The 15,061-nt window shown below is 32.0% G+C and overlaps 1 protein-coding gene and 1 non-coding gene across 2 annotated transcripts; one reads left to right on the forward strand and one right to left on the reverse strand.

The window, feature by feature from the left end:
- LOC104787149 (nucleobase-ascorbate transporter 7) lies at positions 1,083-4,050 on the forward strand. Its single transcript, XM_010512677.2, has 13 exons — positions 1,083-1,398; positions 1,511-1,608; positions 1,717-1,893; positions 1,967-2,067; positions 2,148-2,223; positions 2,298-2,357; positions 2,441-2,625; positions 2,730-2,826; positions 2,915-3,001; positions 3,075-3,133; positions 3,211-3,380; positions 3,464-3,624; positions 3,707-4,050. The coding sequence occupies exons 1-13, from the start codon at positions 1,275-1,277 to the stop codon at positions 3,923-3,925; spliced, it is 1,614 nt and encodes a 537-aa protein (XP_010510979.1). The 5' UTR covers positions 1,083-1,274; the 3' UTR covers positions 3,926-4,050.
- Positions 5,450-5,523, reverse strand: TRNAN-GUU. Its single transcript has one exon. It is a non-coding gene; the product is annotated as a tRNA-Asn (tRNA).

A 15,061-nucleotide genomic window follows, 5' to 3' on the forward strand; every position in this document is an offset into this window, starting at 1 on the left:
AAAAAAAAAAAAAAAAAAAGCATTTGAAAAATGACAACCCCATCATTCCATTTACTTATGTGGTTTCAAACTTCCAATTTACAAATTATAATACTAAGATTTAAGAAAGATTATTCAATATTCTATAATCTTATAGAGAAGAGTGTGACGATGAATGAAGGTAGAAGAGGGGAGATGCGTCTAGCCGTCTAGGGATTGCTTCGACTTTACGTAATGCTAAAAAATGTAAAGGTGTGTAGAATGAGTGTTTAATTTCTTTTCCTTTTTTTCCTCTCAGTTTTGAAATTTGTGATTTCTTTAATTTGGACTTGAGATTTTTCTTTGCTCAACTAATTCAGTAATTAACCTAGAAATATATAAATTCTTAAAATAAGACTAGGAAAACGTAATAGATCATGATCTATCTTCCGCCATCCGACTACCCTAGCAAATTCTTATTACGCCAAGACGTTTTTGTCTTGGGTCCTCAATTTTTGTCGGGTCGATAGTGATAACTTATCTCCACAACTCCATTTGGTGATGCTCAAACTTAGGACTAAGGACCACTATTCTCTTCAAGGCATTAAATAGTAGAGCATACATGTTGGTGCAATATCTTTTCACTAACGAAAATTGGAGTAAAAGTGGGGTACTGGCGTATATAACTTGACTCTAGATATGTCAAATGGAGTAATCCGCTCCATTGAATCTACTTAACAGCGGATTAAGCTATTTTTAGGGTTGAGCTCACGAGTTCGAATAGAAATATATCTTAGTTTGCGGTATTCTCCAACTCAAACAAGTTATTTTTTTTTTAACGTCAGAATTTTGTTTGTATTTGTAATTACTAATTATAATTTACCTATTTGTTTGATAACTAATTTATGATGTTTTATATATTATATTCACAAAAAAAAAATTAAACGCAAGTTGAAATGGCTTTTTTTTCCTCTTCCTCTTCACATTGACGCTTTTGGTTAAAAGGGTTCCGTGTTCTCCAAGTGGTTCTTTCTTCTCAAAGGTCTTTTTTTTATTAACTTAAAACGCGCAAAATCAACCTTTTTGACGTTCTTGCTTACATTGACGGTTTCTTACATAAATTCCCCGACAAATGTCTTTCTCTTTTTCTAGCTTACCTCTTCTTTCTCACTCTCATTTCCTAAACCCTTTTTCACTTTCGGTGCCTTCATTGGTTTGCATTTTCTCTTCCTAGTCTCCTACAACACTCACTTTAGTCCTTCAAAAATTCTCTGTTTTGCTTCTCCTGAGTTAAATTTCATCAGAAGTGAAAGGAAATGGCTGGTGGTGGTGGTGGTGGAGGAGGCGCACCGCAACTAAAACAAGATGAGCTTGAGCCACATCCGGTGAAAGATCAACTTCCTTCTGTCTCTTATTGTATCACTAGTCCTCCTCCTTGGCGTAACTTTCTTCTATATCATACTTTCATATCATTAATTATGCAAATGTTGTAATCTTTGATTTTAACAACTAAAAGATCACTTCTTCTTTTCTTTTTCTTTTTTCTGATCAGCTGAGGCAGTACTTTTGGGTTTTCAGCATTACTTGGTGATGCTTGGAACAACAGTTCTCATCCCAACATATTTAGTTCCACAAATGGGTGGAGGAAACGTAAGTTGTCTTCTCAAACAAGTCAATTCAAAGATGTAACATTATTGAAAAGCTCTGTTTTTGATAAATATGTTTTTGTCTTTGTACTTTGTGTTACATCTGTTGTAGGAGGAGAAGGCAAAGATGGTTCAAACATTACTTTTTGTTTCCGGACTTAACACTTTGTTACAAAGTTTCCTTGGGACTCGTCTTCCCGCCGTCATTGGAGCTTCTTACTCTTATGTACCAACCACGCTTTCGATTGTCTTAGCTAGTCGGTACAGCGACATTTTGGATCCTCAGGAGGTTAGTGAATAAAGAAATGAGACTCTATCTATTTTGTGTCAGATTTTGTCCTTAATAGAAACAAAAATTGCAGAAATTTAAGAGAATCATGCGAGGAATCCAGGGTGCTCTTATCGTTGCTTCGATTCTTCAGATCGTCGTTGGCTTCAGCGGGCTTTGGCGCAATGTAGTTAGGTTAGCTAAGAACATTCAATCATATAAAACCAACTGACTCTCTTCTGCTAATTTCTAATGATTGTTTTCACTTTCTTTAGGCTCTTGAGTCCTCTCTCTGCAGTTCCTCTGGTAGCACTAGCCGGTTTTGGACTCTATGAGCACGGTTTCCCTCTGGTGTGTATTGCTCTACTTGATCTCTCTATAACATTTTCTTTGACTACTGACTTGTTCTGCTCTGTCTCTGACAGCTAGCCAAATGCATTGAGATTGGACTGCCTGAGATCATACTTCTACTCATATTCTCACAGGTTAGAGAGCTGAGCGATCAAGCTCTTCTTGTTATTTCAAAAGATATCTTAAACTGATTCATCTTTATGTATACTTTTTCTAGTACATTCCTCATCTCATGAGAGGAGAAAGACAAGTCTTCCATCGTTTTGCTGTCATTTTCTCTGTGGTTATTGTCTGGATTTACGCGCACCTACTCACTGTTGGTGGAGCCTATAAGAACACAGGAATCAACACTCAGACAAGTTGCAGAACAGATCGTTCTGGTCTCATTGGTGGTGCTCCATGGTTAGAGAATTTTTCTATCTTTTTATCTTTGTGCATACTCTAGTGACATTATTAGCCTAACTAATTTTTAGTACAAATTTAGAATGGTTCTTGATAATTTTCAGGATAAGAGTACCTTATCCTTTTCAATGGGGACCTCCAACATTTCATGCTGGTGAAGCTTTCGCTATGATGGCTGTTTCATTTGTTTCACTTGTCGAGGTTTCAATTTATTTATATTGCAACAACACATAACACTTTGTTCATTGCGTGTATTCTTGTTCTTATTCTTTTGATTCATTGAAAACAGTCCACAGGGACTTACATTGTTGTATCGAGATTTGCTAGTGCAACTCCACCGCCACCTTCTGTTCTCAGCCGTGGAATCGGTTGGCAGGTAACATTGACAAAAAATTTCATCCCACTTTCCATTTAAAAGTGTATACTTAAGCATGTATTTATATACATAGGGTGTTGGAGTTCTTCTCTGTGGATTATTTGGAGCAGGAACTGGAGCATCTGTATCAGTGTAAGAGCCGTTTCTCTATGAACTGAAAACAACGGTCTTTATTGCAAAATCTAATGGTTAGCTTGATGATCTTGCAGAGAAAACGCCGGTTTGTTGGCGCTAACACGCGTTGGTAGCAGAAGGGTAGTTCAAATATCAGCTGGTTTCATGATCTTCTTCTCTGTTCTTGGTAAATTTGGAGCCATCTTTGCATCGATTCCAGCTCCGATTGTCGTAGCCTTTCATTGCTTGTTCTTTGCATATGTTGGTAGGTTTCTTGAAACGCCTTTTCTTTTATTCAAAATCGCTATGTTTTTAAAACGGTAAAATGAGTAACCAATAAATTTGCAGGTGCTGGTGGTCTAAGCTTACTTCAGTTCTGTAATCTCAACAGCTTCAGGACAATATTCATCCTCGGATTCTCGGTCTTCATGGGCTTATCGATACCACAGTACTTCAACGAGTATACAGCTGTTAACAAGTATGGACCAGTTCACACACACGCAAGATGGGTAAAAAACAAAACAAGAATCTTAATCTTTTCGATATCTTCTTTCTATGATAAGTTTATAACCGAAACATGTTTTTTTGCAGTTCAATGACATGATCAATGTTCCATTCTCTTCTGAAACCTTTGTGGCTAGCATTTTGGCATTCTTTCTTGATGTAACGTTGTCATGTAAAGACAGTGCCACGAGGAAAGACCGAGGCATGTTTTGGTGGGATCGTTTCATGTCGTTCAAATCGGATACTAGAAGTGAAGAGTTTTACTCTTTGCCTTTCAATCTCAACAAGTATTTTCCCTCAGTGTGATAATTGAAAAAAGATGCCAAAAAGAGTTCATTGGCTTTGACCCTGACTCCTACTCCTACTATTTATATCACATTTTGTATCTATCAACTCTGTTTTTTTAACTGCGTCCCGTTCACTTTTCACTTCTTTTGATAATGTTCTTCTCGGTAGTGTTTTCCTCTTTGGTGTAGAGAACATATGCACAGCTTGCCGTTTCATTTAGATGTGTATTTGACATGNTTTTTTTTTTTTTTTTTTTTTTTTTTTAGTGTTGTTTATAGAGTTTACTCGTGTATTGGGCTGTCGGAACCCACATACTTACGAGTTAAGAGTGTAAAAAAACTTGTCTTCCTATTGGGTTAACCCTCTATTATCTTCTCCTTAATAATCTTTTTCCTAAAAAAATTGTCACACCTACACTCAGAAATCAGAATGATGGTAGATATGGCCTTTCTCATTTCCCTTCCTCTGTTACAGAGTTGTATACACTGGTTTGAAGTTGAGATTTTTATTGGTCCTTCTCCAATTTTCGCGGTTGATTCTTTTTTTTTTCTAATTACTAAAAGGTTTTTGGCTGAATCCCGTATATTTCCTCAGTCCCTACACCAGAGTAAGTTGATGCTCTTTTCATATATACCCAATTGTGGATTTGTCAACCATTTAATAAACCAAGTCGCTTTGGTCCAATAGTAAAGGGAGAAAAGTCCCGCCACCTAGGTTCGAGTAGCATTGGCCACGAGGGTTTGAAATTTAACATGGCATCTTCCGGTCCAGGAGATTAGTCTTTGGGCCTAGGAAGCTTTTAGGATCACTCCTGAGTTATCAAAAAAAAAACAAACAAGAGTCTTTTTCTAACTTTGGTTCCTTTGTTTGAGAACATGAAACCATGATTTTACCTTTTAGATACTATAGATTAAAGATTGGCTTAGAAAGATTCAAACTTCAACTCTCGTCGTCAATCTTTCTCTTTAAAATCTCCATTGTGTATGTTTCAAGCTAGGTCGCACGAAAGTTTCATCTAAAGTGGGCTTTCCACTTCGGAATTAGATTCGTAATTGGAAGTTCTCGGAAGCTTTTGGAATCTCTCTTATATTGTGTCTAGCTGTTATTAGTTAAAATCTCTATTGTGACTGTTTCAAGCTAGGTCGCACGAAAGTTTCATCTGAAGTGGGCTTTCCACTTCGGAATCAGATTCATAATTGGAAGTTCTCGGAAGCTTTTGAAATCTCTCTTATGTGTCACTTCTGAAAAATCAGCATTGGAAACTCGTTGGAAGCTTACGCTTCTGCTATTATTAGTTAAAATCTAGCTGTTATTAGTTAAAATCTCTATTGTGTCTGTTTCAAGCTAGGTCACACGGAAGTTTTATCTGAAGTGGGCTTTCCACTTCGGATCAGATTTGTAATTGGAAGTTCTCAGAAGCTTTTGGAATCTCTCTTATATGTCACTTCCAAAAAATCAGCATTGGAAACTCGTTGGAAGCTTACGCTGCTCTTTTCTCTTGACATCACAAAAGAACCTATTTGATTATTTTTTGCTAAAATACGCGAGAGAGAGGGGTCGAACCTCTGACCTTGTGGTTAACAGCCACACGCTCTAACCAACTGAGCTACTCTAGCTGTTAATAACTATTTACTATATATTTTATTAGTTTTAGTTGATTTATTTAAAGCTTATATAATTATGTGATTTACTGAAAATATTTAAATCTTTATTGTGTCTAGCTGTTATTAGTTAAAATCTCTATTGTGTCTGTTTCAAGCTAGGTCGCACAAAAGTTTCATCTGAAGTGGATTTTCCACTTCGGAATCAGATTCGTAATTGGAAGTTCTCATAAGTTTTTGGAATCTCTCCTATGTGTCACTTTCGAAAAATCAGCATTGGAAACTTGTTGGAAGCTTACGGTTATGCTATTATTAGTTAAAATCTAGTTGTTACTAGTTAAATTCTCTATTGTGTCTGTTTCAAGCTATGTCGCACGAAAGTTTCATCAGAAGCTTACGCTTCTCTTTTCTCTTGACATCACGAAATAACCTATTTGATTATTTTTTTGCTAAAAAAATGCTAGAGAGAGAGGTCGAACCTCTGACCTTGTGGTTAACAGTCATACACTCTAACCAACTGAGCTACTCTAGCTGTTAATAACTATTTAATTAATATTTTATTAGTTTTAGTTGATTATCTAAAGCATATATAATTATGTGATTTACTGAAAATATTTAAATGATTTCATGTTTAATATTATATAAAAGAATACTTTTTTATATGCTTCTAACACGTATCCATTTCCAATATTTTTTTTATAAAAACAGCTTCCACGTGTCGCTTATGAATACCATTTTTAATTCCATGCAACATAGATTTCAAGCAGATCCGGCTCAAAACATTATTGGACTATGTGCTGTAATGAATTTTTTTTTGAAGTTATTGCCTAAATATTTAACATTTTTAAATTGAACTCTATTATACTATTACTTAAAACTTTAGGGCCTTAAAATACAAATACAAAAAAAGGAAAAAAAAATACTAGAAAATGAGACCATGCATTTGGACACTTTAGAGTATTGTTCCCTATACTTTCATTTCAAACCATCTTCACAAAGTTATATATCAATACCATAAAAGAAGAATGTGTTTCTCTCCCTATCTGACAACTCAGCATTTTAGGTTTATTCTCAGCTTGACATCTCAGTAAAATTGTTAGCCAATAAAAACATTTCAAATAATACAACTCAACATGTCTTAACCTATGATAAGTCTCTTTTTTCCATGTCACTTTTTCTCTTAAACTTGATCTTATTTTGTTGGGTTTAGTTTTTAAAATAAATGGGCTTAAAATAATTGGATAAATGAATTTAATAGAATTTGATTGAATAGATTTGAAGACATAATTTCCCAATAATGGAATGACGTCCTATTTGATACGATAGATTTACAAGCATTCTCAAGACTTTTAAATCTTTCTCGTAAATTCTAACAATTATATTTTGCAACCCTTTAATAGAATAAAAGAGAGTTTTTAATATAATTGAAAAAAAATATCAATTCCACTAATTTCTCTGTTTCTTTCTTTCACCACGTTAACAAAAAAAGAAGCAAACTGAGCATCATGAGCACACAACAACCTTAGCAGAAATCGCAGGCACTAAAAAAGCAAACACGTTGTTATCTTTCGTTCATGAGAGTAAAGAGATCGAGCCAAAGTTATTTTGTTGTCGTTTTAGTTGAATCCATATATCGTCATTGGTGTTTGGTTGACTCCGTCTTATCAAAAGAAAGAAACGGCTAGGAGTCTAGGACACAAAATCTCCTTAACTGGAATAGGAGAAGTGAGGTATCATGGAAAGATGTCATGAGTGAAGTTTTGATCTCGTCAATATAAAAATGAGAGAAAAAGAGACGTCTGGTCTGTGATTTCTTCTATGTAGACTGATTCGGCTAAACTCGAATTATTGTAGTAGAATGGAAAACAAAAACATTATAATATTCATAAATCGTTAATTTTTTCTCATAATTTTTCCGAACTGAATATAATACTCCGTTCGGTTTAAAATATAAGATGTTTTGAGTGAAAGCACGTAGATTAAGAAATAACCACTTTAAATAAGTTCAACCAATCATAAACAGGACTGCATAAAATAAATAATATAAAACACACAAAAATAATCTGAAAATTGCCTAAAAAAATGGAAACATCTTATATTTTGAAACAAAGAAAAACCTCCTCTAAAACATCATATATTATGACACGGAGGGAGTCTAATAAAGACATAAATCAAATAGAATCAAAGCATCAAGAAATATATAAAACCTGTAGATTTGTAAACAGAAGTATTTTTTTATCATAAGGTGGATTCATCAATTGCAAGGGACAATTCTTCTTATTTTGTACCGCGGAGAACAGACCCAGCCGCCGTAATCAATCGTCGGTGGTTGTTATTTTTAATTACAAACACTTATAAAATTATCCAAAATAAATAAAAATAAAAACAAAATATATAACAATCCCGCGGCGTAGCGCGGGTACTATCCTAGTATGCGTAAAAGTATTAGCTACTTAACATGGAAGTTATTTTATAGTGTAATAACAAAAATATGCAATAAAAATTAATTAATTTGCTGTATATAACACTTAAAAAATCCTACAATAATACTTACAATGAAACAGAGGAAGTAGGGCAGGTTGTTATTGTATTTCTAGTAAAATCACGTGATTAATATGATTAATGTTTCTTAAAGAGTCTACCGGTGAGGGTGATTATGATGTTATAGTGTTAGGAAAATGGCGTACAACAAATTTGTATTTTACTTAGGAAATTGAAGCAATTTGAGCGACATCAAAGGCCAGTGACTTCTGCTTCTGTCTCTTCTTTCTCTTTTTTTTTTCTCTCTCATTCCTTTGAAGCCTTCTTTCCTTTCTTTTAGTTTCCTTGTCAAATTTTGTGTACACTTTCATAATTATATGTTAATCTCAAGTGTTTGAATCAGAGATGTCATCTGTTGATGATGGGATTAGGATCTAACAAGATACTTAATATATTTTAGGGAAGAACACAGATTTATTACAAGTCGAGGTTCGGCGATTACAGGAGAAACGTTCTGAACTAAGCGTTTTGAAATGAATAAGTGTCAAGCTAAACAACTCGAGTGACTTGTTCTAGCTAAATGAAGAGGACCGAGCTAAAGAGAGCGAATAAGGCTGTTCGAACTGAAGAGGTCGAACTAGGTCTTCGTTGATCAAACTAGAAGTTGAAGGTTAGGTATTATTTCTTGGTGGAACGGGCTAAGTACTGAACCAAAGACTAATTCTCCTTTAGCAACTCAAACACGACTTGGGCCGGACTTTTGTTGAGGGTTTCAGCCAACATTAATCTCTTTGACATTTTGATACATGTAGGCGTGTTTGTGTTGATACGAGCACCGTTTCACTTGTATGACTAGTACGTACGATCTATCATTCTTCAATTGCACATGAAAGGCCTAGGCCAGATTAATTAATTCTATCTTTTTCCTATCCATGCAAATTAATGGATAATAATACTTCCTTTTCGCTTTTCGACGTCCAAAACTTATACTCCTGTCTCTCAAAGCAATTTTATAGACGTTCATTTCTGCACGAGTGAGATCTGACGCACTAATGAATATGTATTTTTCGCATTTTAACAGTTTTCTTAGAAGGTGGACATTTTTCAATTCGTTTAACAGACAAAGCAAACAGAAACAAAGGTACATGTAATCTTCTGACGAGAGATACTCTGTGGAAACTTTTACATATGTCGTTGATTAGTTAACTTTATAATTATAGTTTTGCTTGCATGATGTATAACGATAATACTAAATAATATTATTGTCAGCTTTTACTAAATAAATGGAATACATATTGGCTTCAATGTGCAACAGTGACGATTTCCCCGAGACACATTTTTCATCAACAGAATATACTTTTTTTTTCGTTAAATACCAATTTAAATAACGAAAATATTACTAACTATAGTTTTGCATGATAGTTTTTTTTTGTAACAGTAAAAACCTTTTGATAGTTGATTTAAAGATATAAACACATAATACATATTTTTGTTATCTAAAATTAAAATTGCTATACCTCGTGGTTTGTGCATCCCTAATTCAATGAAACTAATTTTGCCTCGTTCTTTTTCTTTTGTTTTTGTTGTTGTCACAACAGCGACTAGCGTCATTGATACACCGGAGACAAATGACATTGATCAAATCATGAATGTTTTGTAGTCGTTGGTTCAGGAAATATATGTTAAGCGACAGATTTTATCGACTAGCGATCAAAATTACTAAAAACTAATTAAAATTTTCTTGTCTTAACTTTTTGGATTAATTATATCTCTAAAACATGTTGATAGACCAGAAAAATTGAATTTGATCACGCTAATATCTAGTTAAATAACAACTATAAAAACAAAAAATAATTTGATTCTCGTGGTTAGGGAAAACGAAACCTAACAGACATAATATAACCAAGTATATATTTGATCATATAATAAAAGGGAAAAATGTTATATAAATCATGGACTTTCAAATTATGACCATTTAAACCATGAATTTTGTTGTAGGTCATTTAAAACATTAACTTTCATTGACTAGCTCTTTTAAACATTAAGTTTCAATGACCAAACCAAAAAGACATGACATTAATTAAATCCGATAATTGAGCAACTAACAGACGTTACTCTGCCGTTAACACTCTCTGTTAGTGACAAAACAATGTCGTTTTGATTAATAATTTAGTTAGAGAATAAGTCATTTAAACCATGAACTTTTAAATTGAGGTTATTTAAACAATGAACTTTCAAATCTAGAGCCATTTAAACCATAAACTTTGTTGTATGTCATTTAAAACATCACATTTCATTGACCGGGACTTTTTAGACATCAAGTAAAACTATTAAGTTTGCTAACATGTCTTATTTCAATTGATCACAAGGGTGAATTCTAGGATCAAGATCACAAGCACTAAAAGCATCATAAGGGTCACAAACAAAAGTACAACAAAGATGCGGTAAAATAACACATCAAAAACCTAGAATCTTAAATAAAGTGATTAATTCTATGAAACTAAAATAAGGTGATCAATCTTTCAAACTCCAGTGTGACACCAAAAAGACACAAAAGAAACGACAAAACGACTAAAACTAAATACTAAACGAAAGACGAAATACGTTAAAATACCATATATCACTTGTTTTGTTAGCATAATTAATGTCATGTCGAGTTTGGTTTAGTCAACGAAACTTGATGTCTAAAATATCTCAGTCAATAAAAGTTGATGTTTTAAATGGTCTACAACAAAGTTTACAGTTTAAATGACCCTAAATTTGAAAGTTCATGGTTTAAATTCCTCATTTTAAAAGTTTATGGTTTAGATGTTTCCCAAACTGAAATTTTAATCAAAACGACGTCGTTTTATCATTAATAGAAAATGTTAACGGCAGAGTAACGTCTGTTAGTTTCTCAGTTATCAAAATTAACGTCATGTCTTTTTTGGTTTGGTCAACGAAACTTAATGTTTTAAAAGATTAGTCAATAAAAATTAATATTTTAAATGGTGTACAACAAAATTCATGGTTTAAATATGCATAATTTAAAAGTTTATGGTTTAAATATCCATTTTCACAAATTTTGACGGAAAAACAAAAATCTTTACAGTAGTACTTTGAAGGAAACTATTGTGCAATAATATTCTCGTATGATTGGAACTTGTATCTATACTGTTAATTGAGGAGTACACATAGGGATAAAAAAAACAAAAACTATAATATATATCCATGTTGCCAAACAGACCAATTTACCTACATAATTAAAAAAAACAAAAAAAACCTTCCCTAAAACAATGGTAACAATTATTAAGGAAATAAATGACTTTTAACATTGCCGAGCAAGATTATAATGGTTCCAACATTATCCCATTTTAAAGTCAATTATAATTGACAGCTAGAAAATGTAAGTGGAAACAAAATTTCTACGACTATAAACGTGCATCATCATCACAAAAGATTAGAAAGAGTATTAGAGTGGCATAAATGCAGAATATTATAACCTCTGAAATCAATCCTAAAATTTGGGGAAAATAATTGTGAGGAGCTATAGAGTGGGTTAACATGTATGTCTTTTTCATTGTCTCAAACGGCATAACAACTTTAATTGTATATTAAAAGTGTTAGATTCTTTTTAGTAAAGCAAAATATTTTACATTTTTAATTAGAACTGAAATAATATAAAGCTTTAAAAGTATATTTTTTTAACGCGTAATTTTCAGTTTTTAAAATATATTGTATTAATCAAAATTGTAATAGTATGAAACTATGAAAGTATATAAATTTTTAGAACGTCTCATAAAAAGTTATTATATTTAAAAAAATTATTTTATTTTGAGCCAAAGCATATATATATATATATATTTATTTTCATAATACCTAAGACTATAAATTATAAACTCACAAAAATCAAATACTTTAAATAATTAATAATATATCCAACTATTGTTAGTTTGTAAATATTCAATACTCTTTTGCAAAATCAAACCAATTTGAATTTTTCTATTTTCCGTTTTAATATGATTACTTTTTGTATTTTTTTGGTTATATTTGGGTAATTTTGGTTAGTTACAGTTATCTATTAAATATCCAAACCGAACCAATATTTCTAAAATATCTGAATGTTTATTATATAAATATATCCAAATTAACCGAAACCTAATGCAACCCAACCAAAAACAAATAGTTAACCGAATTCCCAAGCCTAATTTTGACTCTTGGTTCGAGTATTCAGTTAAGAAAAATAGTTCATCATAACTAACCAAAGAACGGGTTATTGTCTGAACAAAAATTGTTATTATAATTCTGTTTTCAATTCGAGTATGTGGAACTATTTACTATTGTAGATCTTGCGAAACAGGTATTTTTAGAGTCAAACTATTTTAAATTTGTGGGACTGGTATAACATGCCGGGGTTGATCCCTATTTAGATTATCCAGTTTACAATGTTTTAATTTATTTAAGCAGTTTTTGTCCAGTTTGATAGTTTATAAGTATGACATAAATTTAAATGATCAATCTGGATTAGCTAATGCTAATCATATATTTTGACTTTACATTTCTTTTCGGTTTTTGTTTTTTGTTTTTTTATTCCTCCTATCAAACCAATACAAACAAAAACAATAACACTAAGGCTCATATCAATTAAAAACAATTCACCCATATAAGTTGGTATTCTTAACTTTTAAAGATATTTATCTAACAGTTCAATAGTATATATGAATTTCAAAATCTTGAAAAATGATTTCTCAGATAAATCATAATTCTGATATATCAACTCCAAAATCTTGAAAAATAAAATTTTAAATAAAAAAACCCTGTCACGTACGTGCGGGTCCAATCTCTAGTAAAATATAATACTAAAACCATTTAGGAAAAAGTTGACATACTCTGCAGGATCCTCAATAGTTGGTGATTGCTGATGTAGTGTTCTGGTACCGATTCTCTTTGTCGGAAACGATTTGACATTTCACACAAATGTTTTGTAATTATATAAAAAGTATGTGATAATTTCTGGAGAAAGAAATTAGAATTGATGATGTCAAAAAAAAAAAAAAAAATTGATGATATATAGGGAAACTAGTCTTTCGTACATACGAATTTTTTTGAACGTAATGCTAAGCTATAAGATTTATGGATTTAAATCTATCTCATTGCTTCCATCGCTTTTGTCAGCAATTGGATACTTGTATTGTATTTGCCTTTATCATTTATACAAATTGTACTACATGTATTATTTTTACCCCCACCGATCATATCGTTTCTTGTTACTATCACTATCACCATTACCAATTGGAACCTAAACGTGAAAAGAGTCTTTAACATCATCTTTGAATCATAATATATTCAATATTTGGATGTTTTTCTTTAATTAAATTAAGGTGGGAGATAAATATGTGATATTATTATTTAATATTTTATCTATAGAGAAGGGAGAATAAAGATCCTTTAGTTCAATGTTCAATGGTTTGGTAGAGGAAGCCAAAAGAGAGTGATTAAAGGATGTTATATTAGAGCTTTGGATGATTTAGTGGCATGCAAAGCTACAAAACGACATTCTAAACCTAACTTTGGACACTCCTAAACACCTCACTCATAGTCCACCTAATAAGTGATTACCTTTATCTATACGAAAAATTACTTAACGCAATAGGACAATTTACTTTTTTTCCTTTAAAAGAACACCTTTACTTCTTTTATGAAACATATGGACGTATTATTCTGCTAGTTGTAATCCACCTTCATCACTTCATGGATAACAAAACATTTGTACGGTGACTCATTCCATTCTTAATCAATAAATATTAATTCAAAGAAAAAAAAAAAAAAAATCAACTTAATAGCAGTAACCATAGTCTTTTTATTGGTGACTACAATTACTATGAGTTCATCAGTTCAGAGACCACATCATATCATTCGATTTTCTGAAATAATAATCGAACAGTTTAAATTGTTTATTTATTTTATAATTATATTTTATTTTATCTATCATGCTCGTGATCGATGAACCATAGCAATCTAATGACAGAATGGTTTAATCTAGAGTGGATGGGTTAGTGTTCCATTTTTATGTATCATCTTGTATGACTAACATGTAGTCTAATGGGTAATTTTGAATTGAAAAATAGTTTTTTTTATCTTTTCTATTGACTAACATGTAATTTGATTTTTGTTTTGGTTGTCCTTGTGTCACTACTTGAGTTCAAATCCACATATTATATGTTATATTATATGAGGAAAAAAAACAACTATTTCCACCCTGATATTTGTTAACATGCTTAAGCTTCAAGCATAAAGCAAATTAAACATTAGCCAAAAAATATCATCGGAGTCATCATTTAAAGATAAATTAACACCTTCGATACGATAGCCAAAGAAAGATGATTACACCTCACCTGAACGTTTACATCTCGAATGATTATTCTTCCCCGGCTTGGTATTCAAAGCCCAAAAGAAACCAATTTTTTTACTTATTTTATCAATAATATCCAATTAATAAAACAATGATAGTGGATGAATGAAATCAGTGATGATGATATTTGGGGTCTAATTACAACCAGTACCCTAAGTTATAGTCGCATGCCTAGCTATCTTTATGAAATTAGATCATCATTATTTTCAGGCCCTTCCAATTTAGTCTTATATTATATAAAGGAATCATACTATTGGGTTAGATAATCTCATATGTATGATCTTTCAAACTATTTGCAAGTTTTGTGCAAAAACTTTTATTAATAACAACTTTGATGTGCTATTTTTTTAGAGAAATTTACTCAAACAACTCTTATAAGTTCGAAGTTTACTCAAACAACACTTGTGACCAAACTTTTACTCAAACAACACATATAAATTTGAAAAAGACTTAAAGCCTTATTATTTTTATGTATTTACAATTCATACCATTTAAAATTAAAAACAGAGAAAAAAAAACTGAAATTATATAAGAAAACACCAGAAAAAAAAAACCTAAGTTCATCCTTTTCATTTTTCTTTCCGCCCCCAAATCGTGATTTAGGGTTTCCGATTTATTCTGGCGATTTACAAGCCCTCGTCGTCATTGCCGCAGCCAGAGTGAGTTTCTTTTCCCTTCTAG

Source organism: Camelina sativa, chromosome 5 (genome assembly GCF_000633955.1).
Source record: "Camelina sativa cultivar DH55 chromosome 5, Cs, whole genome shotgun sequence".
Taxonomy (NCBI): Eukaryota; Viridiplantae; Streptophyta; class Magnoliopsida; order Brassicales; family Brassicaceae; genus Camelina; species Camelina sativa.

Excerpts from the sequence above, each read along its gene's own strand:
- LOC104787149 (XM_010512677.2), top strand. The coding sequence starts at position 1,275 with ATGGCTGGTGGTGGTGGTGGTGGAGGAGGCGCACCGCAACTAAAACAA. Across the intron at positions 2,068-2,147 it reads CTTTGGCGCAATGTAGTTAG|GCTCTTGAGTCCTCTCTCTG; the intron begins GTTAGCTAAGAA and ends CACTTTCTTTAG. Across the intron at positions 2,224-2,297 it reads ATGAGCACGGTTTCCCTCTG|CTAGCCAAATGCATTGAGAT; the intron begins GTGTGTATTGCT and ends TGTCTCTGACAG.